The sequence below is a fragment of the Ptychodera flava genome, chromosome 14, assembly GCF_041260155.1.
Source record: "Ptychodera flava strain L36383 chromosome 14, AS_Pfla_20210202, whole genome shotgun sequence".
NCBI classification, from domain to species: Eukaryota; Metazoa; Hemichordata; class Enteropneusta; family Ptychoderidae; genus Ptychodera; species Ptychodera flava.
In genome coordinates this window covers 13234024-13255368 of record NC_091941.1, presented here as the reverse complement: position 1 = coordinate 13255368, position 21345 = coordinate 13234024, and the positions used below count along the sequence as shown (strand labels likewise).

Sequence of the window (21345 nt, the reverse complement as noted above, 5' to 3'; positions counted from 1 at the left end):
AGATCAGATTATTCTGCTGACGAAGGTTGTATTGCTGCAACCGAAAATTTCAGTGACAAAAATCTAGCGTGTTGAGAACAAAAGTTCAATTGACAGTAATCAGCTACCAACACAGATGAATTTCCATGCAAAGAAAAGTTGCAACCATTATATAATTAACTTGACGACGGCACATGGTTACATGTGACCATTATCTAAACGCTTAAACAGCATTTTATCTGACCACGACGCTTCGCACTTTTGATCTTTCGTTCAGGGCTCGGGGGGGGGGGGGGGAGGTGTTGATCTAAACAAACGAATTTCGTTTTCTTAGCTGTTGCTACAAGCTGAAACGATCTCTCTGGACAATAAGATCATGAAAAATTACAAGACATCATTTGATACATGTTATAGCAACATGGAAACGGTTTGATGAGAGATGTCGCCATCTCCCCAGAAATGAAAAATTCGGGGAACCCATTAGTGCTTTCCGTATTATTATAATATTGGACCATTCTGCTGCTGTCCAAACCATGTGGCATTGACCCTATTAAAGCTTATGAAGCTTACTCCTTTTTATGTGCACTCCAGATACTCGTTGGTTATAATCTATTTCAAACTTTAAAGAAGAAGTTGAATCTGCTTTGGAAACGGAAAAAATGGAAAAGAGTTATTTCCTGTATTGGCTGTAACATCACTGAACGAAATAAATTACCACCTTGATAACTTTTCGAGCAGCCATTGTGAACAATATGATGAACGGAGTCTAATTGTTCTCTCGGTAAACCTTTAAACCATTTTCTGTGAAGGGAAACTGAAAGCAGCGAGTTAAACATCGGCCTGTCAGCGGCCCCTACAACAATCCTTCAAATAGGGGTGGAGCACTCGATATTGTTGGGGATCCCCAACAATATCAAATGCTCCGGCCATCCCTTATTTGAAGGATTGTTAGGTCTCTGACGGGCGGATGTGTGAGGGGCAGGAATCTGGGAGATTGACTCATGAGCATTATTTATTTTCATCCTGTTCAGTTGGAATTATTTATTTCTTAGGGACTGGTCAGTTTCTTCGGCCTGGGGGGGGCCGTGGATTCATGGGGGGGGGCGGTTCACCCTGTTTTTGACTTTGGTGATAGGGGGTCATCATGTTTTTGAAATGCCCAATGGGGGGGGGGGTCAGTGTGTTTTTGAATTTTGACACAGGCTCATCATTGCCTAAAATGCTAGTGTCAGCCACAAATTTCATCATTCAGTTGTATTTTTCGGCGGGCCCTTCGGGCGCATAACTTTAATAATCAGTCATATTTTTCAGCACGCCCTACTTTAACATATCAAGCATACATACATCAGAGATATCTGTATGTTCAATATTTTTCAGCGTGCTCTTCAAGCTCATTACTTTAATATATCAGACATTATTCAGCATGCCCTTCAGGTGCATGACTTTAATATACAAGGCATATATATCAGAGAATTCAGGGTGTTTCATATTTTCGGCGCGCCCTTCGGGCACCATACTTTAATAAATCAGAGATATCTTGACGTTTGCTAAGTGAAAGTGTATCATTATGAAATCTGCATTTCATATGAAAAGGATGACAAATTCCTGATACTTTTCTGTTCTCTCTATGAGAATTCAGTACGAGAAAGCAACATGCACAAATATTTCACAATATATATTTGATACAGTGACTTATTTTAGAGATAGGAAAATGATGCAATTATTTTCGCTTGTGTCACAGGTTTTCTGTAGAAAGATGCTTTTTTATGAACAAAATAACAGTTAAAAAAGGGAGTTTTTGTCATTATTAGCTGTGCTTTTATTTTTTTTTATTTATTTATTTTTTATTTAATCTCGAACCAACAGGTTGCCCCAATAACAGGTTCGTTTGAAAATAAAAATAATACAAAAACGAAAAATATAAACAGTTACAACGTAAACAAACAGACAGGAGAATTCACATAAGAAAAAAACAAAAAACAGCAATAAAGCAAAAGATACACAGAAATACATCCAGATAAAAGTAATTATTCAGAAAAAAGGATCTTACATAATCCATGACGAAAATTACTGAAGTTATTAAAAATATCTAAATTTTGCTTGTTACAGATAGAATTAAAATATGTCTGAGATCGTGATAAAAATGAGTGTTTCAAGATATTCGTACGTGCTGACACTGATCTAAAAAGAATAGCACGACGCAATGTAAAAGCAGGAACGTTAAAATGAATCTGTGCAAGAACATCTGGTACACTATAAACTGAGTGAAGGATTTTATAAAGAAAAAGAGTGTCTAAAAATTTTCGCCTGTTCTCCAATGTGGGAAGGCGAAATTCATAACATAGGTTACTATACAGAGCCCTTGAGTAAGCCATCGATGAACGGAAACAAAGATACTTGATAAACTTGATAAATTATGGTTTCAATGTTACAAGAAAAGGTCCTCTCAGACACTGTACACATCAGATTTGGCTAAAAAAGCTCGCTATGGCTCCTCAGGAGATTTAATTGGATGGTTGGCAAGTCTCAACATCCATCAAAGTTTTTGATTCACTGCTTTTTCCTCTTTGATATTAATGATTGACATCCATTTCTGTACAACAGTTCAGGACATCTGGTTAAGCACATTCACAGCTCATTCAAAATACAGCTCATTCAAAATGTACTGTATTCAAACTTTAAGATTGACACTTTGAAATTCCTATCTTACAACTGACATGTCAACAATTTCATTAAAACATAGAATGACTATTTAAAATATAAATATGTGTAAAATGTAAAATATAATATATATATATATATATATATATATATATATATATATATATATATATATATATATATATATATATATATATATATATATAATTTATGTCCACCTTTTGTTTTACCTATGTCGCGCGCCGGGGGGGGGTCACCCTGTTTTCGAAATTTGGAATAGGGGGTCACCCTGTTTTCAAAATTGGAATAGGGGGGGGGTCAGCACTTTTGACAGGGGGGGGGTCAGCCACTTTTTGACGTCGGCAAAAAAAATCCAAACCCCCCCCCCCAGGCCGAAGAAACTGACCAGTCCCTTAGGCTGTCCAATTCTGGCAACTCGCTTTTAATTTTACGAGAGTGAGAGCGTATTACCATATGAGCAGGCGTCCAATCAGGAATTTTTGAAGATGAATGCTAACAGTAGGTTAGCGCCCCCTTCAGGCAGTACACTAGTAACTCTAGTCATCAGCACGCGCCAGCGAAAGCAAGAAGACCAAAGCCGTTTATGTTTAACCATGTAAGTTTTGAACAGATTTTCAAGTCAGAAGCGTTGAGCTGCCCACGTGTCAAGCGATCTTGTTTTAGCCGTTAATGAACCTTGTATATCCCTCAATTTTGCATGTTGCATGGAGTGAAGGATGAACCCCGGGGGATGAACATCTATGTGTTCACAGAATTTGGCAGCGTACAGTACACTGCTTGCTGCACAGAAAGAAACAGAAAAACCCAAGCTCCTGAGCCCTGCAGTCACAGCTTTGGCGGGTAAGCCCAATTCACGTGCCGTGTGCCGTGAGCCAAAGTTCACGATGCACGATTGGCATGTTAAGCTAGAAATAGGTGCATTTTCACTCTAATTCACTTTATCGATTCATCTTCACTGTTAAATCACATTTAATAGACGCCTCGTATGTGCATAAGGTAGTAACCTGCGATATATGTGTTCACCAATTCAACATGTGCTGACCGGTAAGGGACTACAGAAAAAAATTATACGGAGGGAGGGCGAATTTTTCAAAATGATGCTGAGAAAAGTGACTCTCGCCAATTGTTATGCCGTCCCTGTACGTGCAATAGTCAACATCAATAATATTTTATTTGACAAATATTTACTAATTCATAATGTGACGCCTCATCCTACCAAATAGGAAGGCTGTTGCACTAATATACTGCAAATAAGTTAAATTCAGGTAGAAGGTCATCCTGGTTACTTGATATTTTTGCTGTACACTTTCCTCCAATGATGGCCGTCCAGCAAACATCAGACCTATAACCATATTGGCTAGGTTAAATGTCATCCTGGTCGCTTGATATTTTAGTAGAAATCTTAGTTAACTTAATCATCTCTTTTTATTAAACTTGAGACCTCCACCTCTGTTAGATGTGCATAATTAGTGAGGTACAGGATGATTTGAGGGTCACAGTTTGATAGACACCAGCCGTCTTGTGACTCTTACGTAGAATAAGCCACAGCTTAGTTGCAGAGGGGGGGATAGGGCAGGTCAAAGGTCATAAATTCTCAAAAATAATATTGTAAAAATCTTCTTAATATTATCATGACATAAGACCTAGATATTTGAAATATAGCAACCTTACCATATGGTCTACAAAATAATGTACAGAATTTTGATTGATCAATTTTTAATGTTACAATTTTACGCGCAGAGTGATTTTGAAAAATACTGGCCCTTGCTCCCTATAATTTCTTTCGAGTCCCTTTCTGCATATGCGCCTTGATGTAGAATTCGTAAACACACATTTGCTGGTCACCGATTCATGCATTAAGAAGGTGGCGTTGAAGCCCGAATGTTGATTTATCCATGAAAATGAATCAATGAATTAAATTGGAATGTAAATGCACCTATTACTAGCTTAACATGCTATAGTGCACCGTGAACTTTGGCTCGCGGCACGTGAATTAGGCTTACCCGGCTTTGGCTCCTGAATGGCTGAAAGACCACGTGGCGTGCCGCCAGAATACCCGGAAGTGCCATGTGGAAGTCTCAGAAATATCACAAATTTTAAAGATAGGGATCAGAAGTGGAGGCAAATCTACCCGTAATATCCACTCTTTTAGTTTTTAACTCTCATCGTCAAGATATGCATATTTTATTTCTTGTTTCATTAAAAGGGAGGCGGTAGTCGGAACTGCGCATGTGCGACTTTCTTATTTACAAACAATGTATTTCATGCACTATATGTAGATGCATCATGTCAACTTAACTGTAACATTTAAATTTTACGATTTAATTATGACAGACATGTTTTAACTTTCATCAATTGCCAATGTACCTTGGATACAGTATTCACATCGGTCGTAGGGGTCCCTAGTTACCTTGAGCCCAGTTCCAAAGACCCTCCCTTTAAGTTTCGGACATTCATCTGTTTCTGACCTTCGTGGGACATAAACTGTTCCAGATTCACTGGCACTACTGGCTACATAAAGATTCATAGAGAACAAGGGCCTTGTAATATATTCGATGTTCTGGGTAAAACAGAGAATTATCCATTTCCTCTGTGCCCTCTAGCATACCTGATGGAAATGCCGATACGTGCATGAATTTTCTGGGACTGCGACCAGATGTTAAGCCCTGGACGACTGGGGGAAATGGCAACATCCTCAGTTCTATTTGAGGAATACAGATTAGTATCTGCATTATAATTAGATGTATTTAATATGATAGGTCTGAAGAGAGAAAATCAGGCAGATATAACTCTCAACAATGATGATTTATTCTATCCATTTACATTAAAAGAGAAACATTTCTAAACAAAACTTTATCTACAATATGACAAACAAACAATAATCTCCCCCTGTAATGGATTACAACACAATGGTTTCCATTCTAGTATCTACTTTTCTATGTTTTTAATGCTGATCTTGATATATATATTGTTTCTGTTTTGTATTAAAGGTCTCTGTAACATTGAAGATGTCGATTATGTATAACTTTCAATCTATAAACATACAAAATCACACCATTCAGAACTGGAAGACTAACATATATATATATACTTTTACTTACAGGAATTTTATCAATCTCTGGAAATACTTTTTATTAAATCCACAATCTACCATTGAATTCAAAATAAGTTATTAGTTTCTGTTAACCATCAAAATATCAAAAATAAATATGTCATCATGTAACACATTTCTAATGATAGGTATAATCATCACACCATGCATGTTTTTTTGAACATTGGTATAAACAAAATATCAAAAGTGCTAAAATTTATATACACCTTTGGAGGAAATGCTGAGGTTTACTTTTGTGAATGACAACTGTTTAATGAAGTGGTATGGGGAGAACGTATAATAACAATGTAAACGTTTGTACATCTTGTGGGGACATCTTGAAGTTTAGATGTCTGGTAAAAAAAAGAAACCAGACCAAAAATTGTAATAGTTGGTTGATGATACAAACCGCAATGAATTGCACATCAAAAATCACAACCTAAAGTGTTTGGTGACATTTTGTCAAATCAGTAAATGTCATAATTTTAAATTCTATATACTGAGATGTCAAAAGTAAATGCTTCCAAAAATGTGTCACTTTGAGCCCTACCACACCCAATGATATTATGAGACCATGGTTTAAAATATTTGATCGTCTAATGGTGTAAAGGTACTTTTACATGAGAAACTCCATTCAACTGTTCACACAAGACTTAATCACTGAGCAGATATAAAGTGGTTATTTATAAATGCATTGTCTCAGTGTTATTACAGAAGTAAACAATTAACTTAAAATCTTAAAGCTTCAAAAACTCTTGAACATTTTGTTTGAAAATTATATAAAATCAGAACTTTTTGTCTTTTACTTCATAGCTGACTCACCTGTGACATTATTCTAAAAGTTTCAATGGAGAACTCTTTTTAACTTGGATATATAAAGATCAAAGACACTATGCTTCTTGTAATGGAAAATTCATGAGGATATAAACATACATTAACACCCTGTTGACAGTTATGGATTTCTATCTGATTATACACTGAGGCTCACACACAAAGAACTTGAAACTCTTCTATTCTCTGTGTGTTTGGTTTGGAAGTTATGATATTGATTTACTTGTACTCTACTTTAAGTATACATTGTGGATTAAACACCTTCCAATTCAAAATGTTCCCCAGTTATGCTACTTTTATGGTTGTTTGTGAACAATTAGGATGATTGCACATTGTGTATATGAACAACACTCTTGAATACAGCATTAATGTTAACATTTTCAATTCATATTATCCAGGTTTCTTACCTTGGCAACAACCCTAGCTATGCATATTATTCTGTAAAGTAAGTCAGAAGATTGCTTGAGAGATTATAAGCTACAGAAATGAAAGGTTAATTCTGTAATAAGTGTGAAGTACTTTGGTAATAAAGAAATGCTGCACATTAATCTTTTTGAGAGCAGATGTCACCTTATCAAGCACAAGTATGAATTATTATCACGAGCTGTGGAGTACCTGCTTCATTTCAAATGTTTCCACTTATAATTCAAAATATTTTGATATCAAAATATTATTGTGCAAATTTCATGCGGAAGCAAGAGAGGGTTTTTAGCAGAAATGGGGACAGCAGTGGCCGGAATAATCATTAATGAATGTATGGCTTCATCAAATCAGGTAACCTGTACTCTTTAATGATGTAACTGGCCAAGTGGAAAGTGAAGCTTTGTGGAATGGAAGAAAGACATGTTGAACTTATTTTTTCACTTTTCACATTTCTGTCACTGACTTAACTTTAATAAGCTTGAATGAAACAGTCTGTTTAATATGGTAATAGTTTAGCCGCATTCTCGAAGATTGTAGATGGATTACAAATGACAGCAACCCGAAAAATGGACTTATTAGAAGTGATACAGCATCGAAATGCAAACAGAGATGTGACATGCCAATAACACAAAATTGCTGTGATAGGATTGTGATGTATCAACGTGGATTATCAAGATGTGATGATGTGCGAACACAAGGAGCTAAAACTGTGATGAAAAGAATCACCAACAGAGAAATGATCCTTCGTTTTTTGATTACTTCTGAGACTATTGTCATTTAAGTGTCTTTTCAGTACGCAACACTTCTGAAAGATAAACACATACTAATGCAAACTGTTCCTGGAGTAAGAAGGCAGAAAGGAAGTGCTAAACTTAGTGTTTTCTGTTTGTATTGCAGTTAACTTCTTCTGTGGAATTGATATCTGGAATGGAGATATTCACAATGATGCTGACGACAATGCTCAAAAAATTGTGATAACCACAGTGACAAACACACAGAAATGTTCTGCTTAATCTTTCAAGACTAATGCTAACACACGATGTATCATGAAGAAAAGGCCTATTTATCATCTGTTATAAGACAGGCATTTTGAACAACCACAAATGTATCACAATCAGATATCCAATGATGAATTGAGATTTTTACATAATATAATACTTTTTAAGTCTTTTGCATATACTGTATTGTCATTTCTTCTTATTAGATACTGTTATTGGTATGACAATTCTAGAGTCCTACAAGGTGACTTCAAAAATTACCTTTGCCCAACACAAAGGTTCTGTTAAAAGATTAATGTATCGCCAGTCATGAGTCTGCTTCCAACATTTGTATTACAGATGTCCAGTGACTTTTAGGACATCCAACTACACATGAATTGTTCATAACCGGTTGTTGCAATGAAAACTATATTTTAGCATTATTAAGTATTCTAACATTCTACAGATTGGGCCTGTTATCCTTTCAAGTGTTGACCTTGAATTTGACCATGACATTGTGCATAATCTTGGCTCAGGTTTCAAAAGTTATGATTTATACATCTTCATACACTTCAAAACTGCTGCACCTCCAAATGATGGTGGTGAGGATTTTTTCATCTCTGTCACAGTGAAAGTATCGATTATATGACAGTGAGCTTACAGCACATCACAGGCTGACAGAGAAGAAAATCAACGCTACTTAATTCAGTGTCCTGCACTGTTTGATAGGTAGGTATTGCCTAGGACATGACAAGTTGTGTAGAATCATCCTTTGCTAATCTTGCACAGTACTCAAGAATTCCTTTTTTCATCCTTCAGGAGTTGTCACCAGATATCATCATACAATCAGTGTGATCCACCACATTTGCAAGTCTCCAAGAGTACAGAATCCTATTACAAAGGTACCATACTTGATTGTAGTTCAGTCTTCAACCTAGTTTTATCCATGTCAAAATTCATTGCCTCGCACAAGATGGACACATTAGCAAAGTACATTCTTCTGTTGGCATTCCTTTTCTCCCTTCTCTCCATCAAAATCTTGCATATATTTGGAGCTCGGATATGCTCTGTTAAAATTGGTATACAGGTATCCCTAAGCTAGTCTGCAGTAAAATGTATATAACAAGTGTGAAATGGTCCCTTGAGTTCACAGGTAATGTGATTCTCAGAATCTTGTAGCACCATTCTGTTCAGAGGTCCTGTTATCAGATACTAACAAAGCTTCATTCTGCACAAGTAGGAGGATTGACGTATCCAAAAATATTAAATTCAATCAATCCAGCAATGACTAAGAAGAAAACATAAAATATCATACACAGCAATCCAAGTTTCTTATTCAGTTTCCATCCATTGCAGTGAATGCTGGTAACCTGTGAGAATGGAAAAAAATCATCCAATCTTAGAAGTTTTGTGTTGTTGTGTACAATGGTGGAGTATTGAGGCATTTTTTGTGCACATAAAGATGTGTTAATACATAACAAAACAAATGTGAATTAAAAACACTCATAATAGAGTTTATAAGGAAGCCCAGAGACACCATTTATTGAATAGGTCTGGAATAAACTGGGTGCACTCCTGCAAAAAATATGAAATTGCTACGACAGGCACACCTGCATTCATCATGGTATTGCATGCTTTTTCGACTAGTCAGCTAAAAACAAACTGAACACATTCAGGTTAACATCTAAGCCCATAAATAAACTACTATCTCATGAAAGTAGTGTGGCTATATCAGAAGTCAAAATAATGGCTTGTCCTATTGTTCTTCAAAGTTGTCACATGGCTTGTCCTATTGTTCTTCAAAGTTGTCACATGGGACAAGAAGTAAAAATGGGAAACAGCTTCCCTCATGTATTATGCTTTTTGATTTGTTATAGATATATGACAATAGGGACATAAGCTTTCATAAGGGCATTGTAAACATACCATTTGGTTCTTAATTTAGTAATACTTACCACAATGGCAACTGTTGCAAACAGTAAAATAGCAGAGTACATAAGTCCTGCACTGTTAATGTGAACCTGCAAGTAAACAATTGATCACATTGTAGCATAAAATTTGTATAAATGTAAACTGTACATTATTTTGTATTTCTTCAAAGTCCAAAGTCCCTGTGGGTGTACTGTGAAGTGACTACAGACAACATGTATATCTTGATCTGTTGAGATCCATAAACTCACTAATATTATATGTAAGCTGTTCATACGGATAGTTTTCAATCGGATTCGAACCCACAACATACGGCATCAGTCGCCTAGCTGAGAGGCCTGAGACAGAACCAGTCGGCTAAATCTCCACTCCCAAAAAAGAGTGGTTCAATAGCCGGCTAAGTTGTTACATTTTTCTGACTGAGACCTTTCAACACGTTGTAGAGTTCGTGAAGCACTCACGCACGCATGCTCACTATCATACATCGCACATACACACTTTATCGAAGCGAAGAAACGAATTTCATCACTTTAACTGGGCGAACGATAACCTCGGGGACAATTCTGTCCACCAGCAGTGTTACCGACCCAGGATAGAAAATACGGATAGTTTTCAATCGGATTCGAACCCACAACATACGGCATCAGTCGCCTAGCTGAGAGGCCTGAGACAGAACCAGTCGGCTAAATCTCCACTCCCAAAAAAGAGTGGTTCAATAGCCGGCTAAGTTGTTACATTTTTCTGACTGAGACTTTTCAACACGTTGTAGAGTTCGTGAAGCACTCACGCACGCATGCTCACTATCATACATCGCACATACACACTTTATCGAAGCGAAGAAACGAATTTCATCACTTTAACTGGGCGAACGATAACCTTGGGGACAATTCTGTCCACCAGCAGTGTTACCGACCCAGGATAGAAAATACGGATAGTTTTCAATCGGATTCGAACCCACAACATACGGCATCAGTCGCCTAGCTGAGAGGCCTGAGACAGAACCAGTCTGCTAAATCTCCACTCCCAAAAAAGAGTGGTTCAATAGCCGGCTAAGTTGTTACATTTTTCTGACTGAGACCTTTCAACACGTTGTAGAGTTCCTGAAGCACTCACGCACGCATGCTCACTATCATACATCGCACATACACACTTTATCGAAGCGAAGAAACGAATTTCATCACTTTAACTGGGCGAACGATAACCTCGGGGACAATTCTGTCCACCAGCAGTGTTACATCTATGTATCATCTATTTCATGTATCATCTATTTCAGCATAGACAGTGGAGGGGGGAAGTGTCTATGATTTCAGTAATATGTTAATGTTCTATTATTTTGCACACTTGAATGGCGTTTCTCATAAGTTTAATCTCGTTAAGCTTCAGAAATTCCCCAAACCATTTTACAATATAAAACTGATGTCACATTCGTACAAAAACAAAATTAATTTATACTTACAAGTGAACCATAGTCAATGACAGTTGTTTTCAGAAACCATGGTAGTGCTAGTCCAAGGAGAATATCAAAGATATTGCTGCCAATGCTGTTCGAAACAGCCATGTCACCCAGTCCTAGTATGAAAATGAAACGTAAGTTCAATAATTTCTTGTGAGTGGTTTTATTCATTCATGATGAAGAATGTCTTTAAATTGTTAAGAAGGTGGGAAGCCTTTCACAAATCCAGACTAAATGTGTAACTGGCAAAAGATTGAACAATAACAATTGGTTTAACATTATTATTTTCCCTAAAAGACTGTTGACAGTCCCTTTAACTTCTTTGTATATTAGTACAAACTCTTCCAGTGTCATAGACAAGTGCCATAGAATAGGTACAAGAAAATAATTGCAATCATACCAATCCATAATCCAATGACACTAGGTCAGAATTCGTAAGACAATAGTTGTAAACATAGGCACAAAACAGCACAGAACAGACAGTAAATAGATGGTACATAAACAAAGTCATATTCATGAAAGAAATATATATGGACCTCTGGCCAGAAGACCAAGAAGTGATGTCAGGTGTTTCGAAAGTTCAAGTGCTTTTGCCAATAGCCAAGAGCTAAAGACAAAAGCAAATCAGTTGTCCCTAGTACTTGCCTCATACATACAGCTGATGTAGAATGAAATTGAAAGTTCATAATGGTGTCAAAGTCTATTTCTACGTCTACCACACTCAAGCTTGTTTTACTACTTTTTAGTGATTTGAGTGATTACAATTTCACCCAGCAATGTAATCTGAGTTAATTTGGACATGCAAGATATAAAAACATGTTTCAGTGTTTGTGAATTCATGTATGATTAACAACACCATTTTTCACTGTATTCACATTACCATAGTTTTCTAATGTTAGCTCAAAATAACTTCCCTCAACAACAATGGGAGTATTGTATTCTACAAAACAATCAAAATCATACTAAAACCCCCAAGCTAACAAATAATGCATGCTGACAAGGAGTGACAACAGGGTTTGTGTGAAAGCTCCCACATACCAGCTAACATGAATGTCTTCAATGAATACTCACCTTGCCTTGCTACTATTAGACTTGCCATTGCATCTGGAACGCTAGTGCCAGCAGCAAGGAATGTTAAACCCATGATGGTGTCTGGAAACCCAAGGGTGTATCCAATATAACTGACCATCCACACCATGATGTAGGAGAAAATCGCAATCCAAATGATAGATGTGATAAATGTAACCATATACCACCGAACCCATCTGAAAAATATTATAATTTATTAATTTTTCAACATTGTATGATTAATCTGTGCATGTTAGCAGCACCATGCATTGATTCATTGAACAATAATATTACAATACATCATCATCATTGGAGGTTATCATAAAAATTATCGACAAGATTATAATATTCATTCATTGAACAACTATATAACAATACATCATCATCATTGGAGCTGATCATAAAAATTACAATCTTGTCAATAATTTTTATGATAAGCTCCCAAGATGATAAGATTGTAATTTTCTCCATAAAGGCAGCATCACAAATATTAAGTTATTATAATAACTACAATTTCACTTAGGAACATGACAGTGAATCTGAATTCCAGTATGTTTCTACAAATGATGGGACCTTCATCAAAACAAAACAGAGAATAGACCTCACAGCACAGGAAGCAGGACATTTTAGATTGTATTTCAACCTGACAAGGTAAAAAATACATTTTACTCTTGTAGCTACTTTCAAATGCTTATTTCAATGTGTTCTGAACTCACTCTGTTACAACTGCAGGAGTGTGCAGCAGTTGCCTGATAATACTTATTATTTCAGTTTTGACCACTGACACATACACGAACTGGATTATTGAAATATATTTTAGTTGAGAAATAAGTAACAGTGCATAGGTGTATGTTTCTTTAGAGTTTTAAGATAGATAAATACAAACTGTGCACATATCTTCAGCTTACCGTCAGACTCTCAATCTCCACTACCGTAGTAGCGCTTTCAAATAGGGAAGTACCAGTGTATAGATGTTTCTAGTTTTAAGATAGTAAAAATGATGCACATATCTTCAGCTTACATTTGGAATCTCAATCTCTACTAGTAGTGATAGCTCTTTCAAATAGGTTACAATGATAAAGATCAACTCAAGCTGTATGTGTTAATACCTCCACCATTTTTAAGTGGCCATTGTCAGGTGCAATGGAAGACACAAACAAGACTGCAGAATGAGACCTTAGACTGATACCTTTTCTTTCTGCAGTCAGGAATTGTAAAATACAGCAACACTGATATGGGCCATACCAGTAACCACTTTGTTATTCCCAGAGCAGAATCTTGAAGATACAATTGAAGAGAACAGCAATTCAGACAAGGATAGACATCCATGTATCCTACTTTCCTAATACTCTGACACAGTAGTCAGTAACTCAGAGCCCCAAGTTGTGGAAGATTCCTCATTTAACACCTACACATTTGATGGCATGCAAATGATGCAAAAGCCAGTGACAATTAGGAATACACCACTGTTTGTTCCAGCAGATGTTTCAAATAACGATGTGTGTCATGATGCTGAAGAAATGCAAAGAGAAACCTTTCTAGGGTGGCATTGCGCTTAACAACACACTTTTTTCAAAATGATATTTCTCACCAAAGATGACATGAAAACACCCTCATACTATATATTTTCAAAAAAGATAATTGTAAGTCTAGTATGGTAGCAATAGTTTTCTGGAAGGATGAAAGGGTACACATACATTGGGTGGAACATCTCAGGTTTGGTAATGGTAAAAATTAATTTAAGTCAAAAACTTGATACTTCTCTATGAAATTTAATATTTCGCTTGAAACAAGAGTATATGTAAAATTGCAATTTTGTGTTTCATTATTTATTCTTATTCTTACATGGCAGGGTTTGAAAGTGACATTCAACAAACAGATTGAAATCATGATAAGCAAATTGAAAGAACTTTTAATAAAATTGTAAGAATTTTATTACCAAACATTGTTGTTTTATTTAAAGTCGAAATTTCACACAAGTTAACCCATCCAAAGTGGAGTTAACATTTTGAAATGTTGAAAATGGGAGAAGTAATTTAAGAAGCCAGAGAACCAGGTGATTAACATTAATTTGCATAACTTTACACTTCCTTTTTACCTGACTTACAACTGCTTGTCATGCTAAAAGGTGAAAAAGGCAACATTTTAATCTTTGGTTGACAAATTCATGAAAATTGAATGGATCTTTGCAAAACAGGTGATTTTGAGCAAAAAATGCTGTGTTATGTGCAGCACCACCTAAAGTACTTACAAGTGTGTGTCTTTCTTCATTTTACATGTAAGTTATCAGGATTAGTGCAATACATATACTTTACTCACCAGGTATGGTAAAAGGACTTCCACCATCATCATCATTTGACTGCTGTTGACCCTCCCTGCGATTACAGAACAAACAAAATTTTAAAAAATGTCTATGACTCTTTGCTCATATTTGAATATTGTCAATGCCCAGATGTGGCAGGCCCACATGAGTGTACGTACGATATTCGATAGCTTCTATAGGGAACACATTTTTGATGTACAGTCTATCAAATACCAATGAAAAATATGTATTGGTTGGCAACTAACGCAATGGACACACATATACAACAAAATGCAGCCTGGTACATCAAAATAGTGATACAATTTACCATACTAAAGTAAAGATGTCCTTTGTAATATTGTATTGCATGGAATTAATGTAAGCAAGATTTGGTAATTCATCAAGCATATGATTGGCGTTTAGATCTTTGGCTGTGTTCCTGTACAAATCATCACCAACATATAAAATGCCGACTTGCAGCTACTGAGATTTTCACCAAGTATGCACTTTTGCTCATTAACATTCTTTTGGTAAATGAAAACCTCATACAAATTCCCATTTATAGTTGAGCGTGCATGATCTACACAGCAAGTACAAAAGTGAAATGTGCAGCAGTTCTCAAGTTTTTGCAATTGGACTCGGGAATTCAAGAATGAGATATTTTGCATTTATTGGACCAAAAACAGCAAAAATTGTCCCCAAAATACAATATTGCAGGTTTGGTCACAATTTGAACAAAACAGATACAGATCATCCCTAAGAATCTTTATATCAAATTTCAAAGCAATGAGCCCTGCATTTTCAGAGACGATCTTTACACCAAAAAAAGACGCAAAATTACCCAAAAATACAAATATGGAAAGTTCACCACAATTTGAAGAAACTCAACTAAGTTTACCTCTAGGAACATGCATCCAAAGTTTAAAAGCAATCAGACAGGTGATTTCAGAGATTTTTTTCCAAAATTTTAAAAATTGCCCTAAAACTACAAATATAAAAATTTCACTACCATTTTTTACAAATCTGGCGGAACTCACCCTTAGAAATGTGCATATCAAGTTTCAAAGCAATCAGACATGAGGTTTCAGAGAAAATGACTTTTGACCAAATATGGGAAAAATTGCCAAACAAATTCAAATAAAAAATTTCACCACAATTTGTATCCTACTGATTATGCATACCAAATTCCAAAGCAATCGGACAAGCTGCAGGCTTTTCAGAGAAGAGGATATTTTGACCAAAAACAGGAAAAATTGCCCTAAAAGTATGACTGAAAATAAATTGCACCAGACTTTGATCAAATCTAACTTCAGCTTAAAGGAACCTGCATAACAAGTTCAAAAAGTCTGCAATTTGCAGAGTTTGCCCTTTTTACCCCATTTGCATATTTGTGATACTAAGATGTTCTTTGAAAAAATTCACATCTCCACCTCTTGATGGAAATGCGCACCAAATGCTAAGGTGGTAGGTGCTGTGGTTTTTGGATTTTTGATGTGGATGGACATGCATGCATACATACATACAGATGCCATTGGCTTACCATATCAGATTTCTATGGTATATATACCTATTAAAATGTGGGCTAAAAATTGTAAAACTCATATAGTTGATAAGATTTTGCATTGTAACTTGAACTTGAGATGTCTGTGTTTAACATTCAATCAAAAGCAAACTTGAAGGTCAGTTTTTAAAGTTGTCAACCTCTAGACGTATACAATCACATACCCTTTGGAGCTACTTTCTTGATCATCATCTGAATCTGCATGACACGCTTCTCCATTTTCTGTTCCAGGTTCTTCAGTTGATGTCCTTATGTAGGCTGCATGCTTTGGATCACTTTGACTTACGTTTTTCTGTTAAGTATACATTCAGTGTTTCATGCAAAAGAAAAAAGTTGGCACTGTCAAGCTTCATGTATAATGTTCATTTTTTCCAATTTATGACAATTGATGTGATTGTAGGTAAGTTTATGAAGTTGGACATGTTCAATAGGAGGGTTTCTAAACTTCTTTTTCACAATACAGACTACTGATGTAACATAATGCTTCTGCTCTGAAATAAAACAGGACGCATGGTGTTCAACAGACTCACAAGAGATCTCAAGATAGTGGTACAAACAAATCCACATGTATAAACACGATAGCAATACATGTTGTTCTGTGCATAAATGGTTTTGTTTGTACCATGCACCATTTGAATTCCAGGTTTAACCCATAGTTGATAGCTTTTGTCAAAGCACTTACCTCACTGATAATCATCCAGCATGCAGTTCTCAACCTTGTCCGTGCTGGAAAGTGGCTTGACAACATTATTCTTAGGCCAGCGTCAGGAAATGTTAACCTGCAGGTCAAAGTGCACAGAAATTTGCTTATACACAGTAAATAAAGATAAAGGCATAAATGACCAAATTAATAAATATATGAAGAGATTTTGATGACATTACTTTGATCATAGGGAGCAAGACAATGTCATTATAAACCCTTACAGATCATTTGTCCACAAGTTAATGTTTATGACTCAGCTAACATGCAAGGATATAACCGTACAATTCTTTGTTGAAATTCACAGATGTATCCTTATCATTCTAGAAATTGGTACCAATAGGGATCACGTTGCCAACTGTGGCTTGAGGAGCATTGCTGTAATCTGGGTAAATATGTTCTTGGTAAACATGAAGGGACTTTGAAACACATTCATTCAATCACAGTTTGAGAATTTTGATCCAGATGTGAAGACTCATATTGTGTTTTGGATATCATTACAATCTATTTTTTTTCTTTATTGCTGAGCAACACACTCAGGAAGTGGGGTAAGGCAAAATTACACAACTCAAAGATGCAACCTTCAACAAACGCTTTATGAAGCTGCATTTCTATGCATTCTCTGCATCTGCAGTTTGAAGTGTGTTGGGAAACATAGATATATTAATCATATTTGAAAAAGCATGCTAGTTTGCGCCATTGCCAGTGAGGCTGTGGCAACCTTCAAAAGCTAACCTCTTTGGTGAACTGTGTAAGTACTCATCAACCATGAAGACCTGTGACTTTTCTTCTTCTGGTGAAGATGCTCCAGGGGTGTTGTTTACTGTAACATAATTTTAAGAGACAGAATTTTGGCAACACTGTCATGAAATGTTCAACTGACACCATTAAACAAAACCAAGAATTTAATTAACATAAACACACCACCTGGGTCACAAACAGCTAAACCAGTAAATCATATATAGCTTCTTCACTTTTAACCAGCCACCCATGTATTGTTTCTTCTGTTTTGTTGAAGTAGAAATGTTGGGAATCTGCACATGGACAAAGTCATATGACTTAAGGTCAATGGTATAATCCAATGAGAATTAAGTATATCCAGAGGTCAGTGGTCAGGACTGCCAGCTGGGACTTATGGATTCATCATTCTACTGGTGTAAAAGTCTATAAATATAGGTGAACCACACCACAAATAACTGGATATGGTCACACAAGTGCTGTTCCAATGTTTCCAAAAATTGAAAAAATAATGTACTAGTACTTTGCATTTGGATAAAAGGGTTTAATCGCTAGCTTTTAATGTTTTATAATACAGTGTAAGTTTCAATAATATAAATGTAAATTAAGAGATCAATGACAGTAAATTGATGAATGTATATCAATACTTTCAAAGTACAGCGAGATCATTGATAATATTCTCACCAGGTTCAAGTGGAATCATTGCTGAATTACATCCGTGTCCATCTACATCTACTTTCACCATTTTCTCTTGTTTTGCTTTATTCTTGCGTTTTTGCTTCCTCTCATCCTTTTTCTTGTCTATCCACTCCACAATTTGTGGATTGAATCTATGGAAGAGGGTGTATAAACAAAAATTAATTTTTAACCATGATGGAAAATGGGAATGAAACATGTACCATCTGTTACCTCTTGGTTGTGAGTCTTGAGGGACATCTTTGCTTTACTAAAATTTAACAAAATATTTCTGTTTTGTATCAAATGACTAATTACTGCATCCATGTGATATATCATGGAGTTGGTAAAATGATTATAAGTATTTTAATCAATGAATTTCTGCAGTCTAGTTTTAATCAAACTCGAAAAACAGGAAATGAAATCACCTGCGCTACTAATCCTTGATCCAAAAGTTATCACAATTGAATGTTGCTGAGATTGAGCAGAATGCATGAGAGACAATAAATGAAAAAGACACAGAACAAGAAAGGATTCATGGTCACATCAATGAATAAAACCTCACATGAAGTTTAAATAACAAATATCGATCATGAACATTCAATGGATATGCCATTTCAATTTCATGTTGGATATTTATTAACTTTAAGCAGGTGCTATCTTCAGAGCAAATGACCCATCACATACAAATTTAGCATTTCATTGTAATTTTTATTCCATGTGACATGGTAGAGAAGGGCAACACATGATGAAAATGACTGTTCATGACTGTTTCACAGTGCAATGACAAACTATTTGCTAATGTAATCACTTTCTAGTAATTATAGCAATATGACTTTCTAAGCGCAACCTTTTAAAATACAATTGAGTATCACCTACTGAGATCAGAGCAACTAGCCAACAGGCAACACCATAAATTCCTTCTTTATTATTGTTAGTATATGATTATATGGGAACTACGTACTCAAACCAATTAAGAGAGCATTGCAGAAGTTGCAGTTATAATAGACTGTCATCAGGACATAGCCAGCTATAATGCACACAGATTTATTTTCGTTGTGTCTGTGCAAAGGTGAAAATCAGTGTTTTGCTTCCCTAGTAGCAATGAAAGTCTCTTGAATTCAAGATGAATAACTCATTAACTTACTTCATAACCACAATGTATCCTCCGTACATGACCAGCATGATCAGAGATTCGTACCTAAAAACAGGATTACAGTGACTTACGTGGATATGTATTTACTATTAACATGTGTTGTTTGTATATCTCCCAAACAGGACCACTAGCAGTATTCCTGATGGCCTCACAAAAACCGGCTTTGAATTTAAAGCCACGGGAAAGACTGAAACTTTTCATTACAAAAGGCGTCATATGTGACAGAACCCAGTAGATTTGATTATTCTACTGATGGCTCACTATAGCAAAGGGAGTTTCTTCAACTTTAAACAATTAAAGCAAATTAAGTTTCTTGATAAAACATAAGCTCCCTTTCATTGTATGTCAGGTGAAATCAAAATCCTGCATTAAAAAAATGTTTTCATGATTTATCTCTCACAAGTTTATAATTAATTCTTGCTCCCAAGAAAAGCTTCAAAATATGACAACAGAGGCCAAATAAACCCTAACTGCATCATTTGTTGTAAAGTTTGAAAACGCACCATAATGCTGATTCTTTTGTGTGAATCCATGTTCTCTGTTTCTAGTTTGGCCTTAGCAACCCGGCAACTTACCAGGAGACAGCTCCATCATGAAGCACCAAAACAAGTGCTACAACAGTAAGTGAATACAGGATGGAATCTCGGAAAAGTGGCCACCATGTCAGAGGAACAACCTATAAATGTCAAAGAGAGATGATCATGCGGTGGGAGGTAAAGCACACACTACGTGTTACAAGTACCTTTAACATCATAGCTAAAGTGTTCAAGAAACACTAACAGAACACTGCAGTCCACTTATGGAAAAACATATGGTACACAAGGCCATCATCAGCAGCTTTTCCAGTGGGAAATAAAGTTGGTCAAACGGCTGACATTTTAAAACACTTCACCATATATCATTATATTGGGATTGTTTAAGCTCCATGGAAATAGAAACATTAAGTAACAGTATTTTAAGTACACTTGATATACTTCTCTCTCAAAGATGCCTCATTATCTGTGTTTAATCCTCAGAATTCAGTATTTACATCTGACATACCTGCCCTGCAAATAAGCCACAGAGTCCAATAATGACCAATATGTTGAATACAGCTGATCCAACGATGGTTCCTACTCCAACATCACCCTTAGCTATAAACACACCTACAGTTAGGATATAGAAATATTAAGGAGATCAATTATGAGTGCCTTGTGAATTTTTATTTGACAAACATTAAAGATGTGCATTCCTCTATCTTTGAATCATCAAATGTATAAAAGATGGTGAAATGATGGCCTTGCTCAAAACGGAATTGTCTTTTCACATTTTTCTTTTGTTATTGATTCATGATGTGCATATGCATTTTTAATTTTGCCCCAACTTGTATGAAAAGAAGGTTGGTAGGTGCCCATGAATAAGATGTCCTTGTTTCCCCAAATATATACTCATTGCAGTAGAAAATATATATTCAGACAGCATGTGTGTCAGCCACGAATGCAATGTACAGAAATGTCTGTTTCCTTTTTAAAGTAGCTGTTTAATTAGCTTCCCATTTCTCTTTCTTTGTAATGTAAATCAGCATTACAAGATGATACACTTTCATCACATTTATATTCATACAGGTGTGATCAACGTGTAAGAAGAAAAAACTGATTGTGGGATTAGTGCCAGTTTTCAAGATATGTTCTCTGTATTACCACATCACATTTACAAACACAACCGACAAGATGATTGCCTATCATGACATAATTAATTCATTGTAAACACAAGTTTTAGTATCTGACCATTCAAATATCTA

The 21345-nt window shown here is 35.8% G+C and overlaps 1 protein-coding gene across 1 annotated transcript in view; it reads right to left on the bottom strand.

The window, feature by feature from the left end:
- Positions 1–5447: 5447 nt before the first annotated feature.
- Positions 5448–21345, bottom strand: part of LOC139149421 (sodium/potassium/calcium exchanger 3-like) — a 38072-nt gene continuing 22174 nt past the window's right edge. Inside the window, exons 6-18 of the mRNA XM_070721185.1 lie at positions 20607–20710; positions 20141–20241; positions 19557–19610; positions 18419–18564; positions 17732–17819; positions 16979–17075; positions 16461–16588; positions 14753–14808; positions 13623–13710; positions 12437–12630; positions 11369–11481; positions 9939–10004; positions 5448–9353 (exon numbers count right to left, since the gene is read on the bottom strand). Of these exons, the coding sequence (XP_070577286.1) occupies positions 9207–9353; positions 9939–10004; positions 11369–11481; positions 12437–12630; positions 13623–13710; positions 14753–14808; positions 16461–16588; positions 16979–17075; positions 17732–17819; positions 18419–18564; positions 19557–19610; positions 20141–20241; positions 20607–20710 (1382 nt within the window). The 3' untranslated portion in view covers positions 5448–9206. The remainder of the gene's footprint in view (positions 9354–9938; positions 10005–11368; positions 11482–12436; positions 12631–13622; positions 13711–14752; positions 14809–16460; positions 16589–16978; positions 17076–17731; positions 17820–18418; positions 18565–19556; positions 19611–20140; positions 20242–20606; positions 20711–21345) is intronic.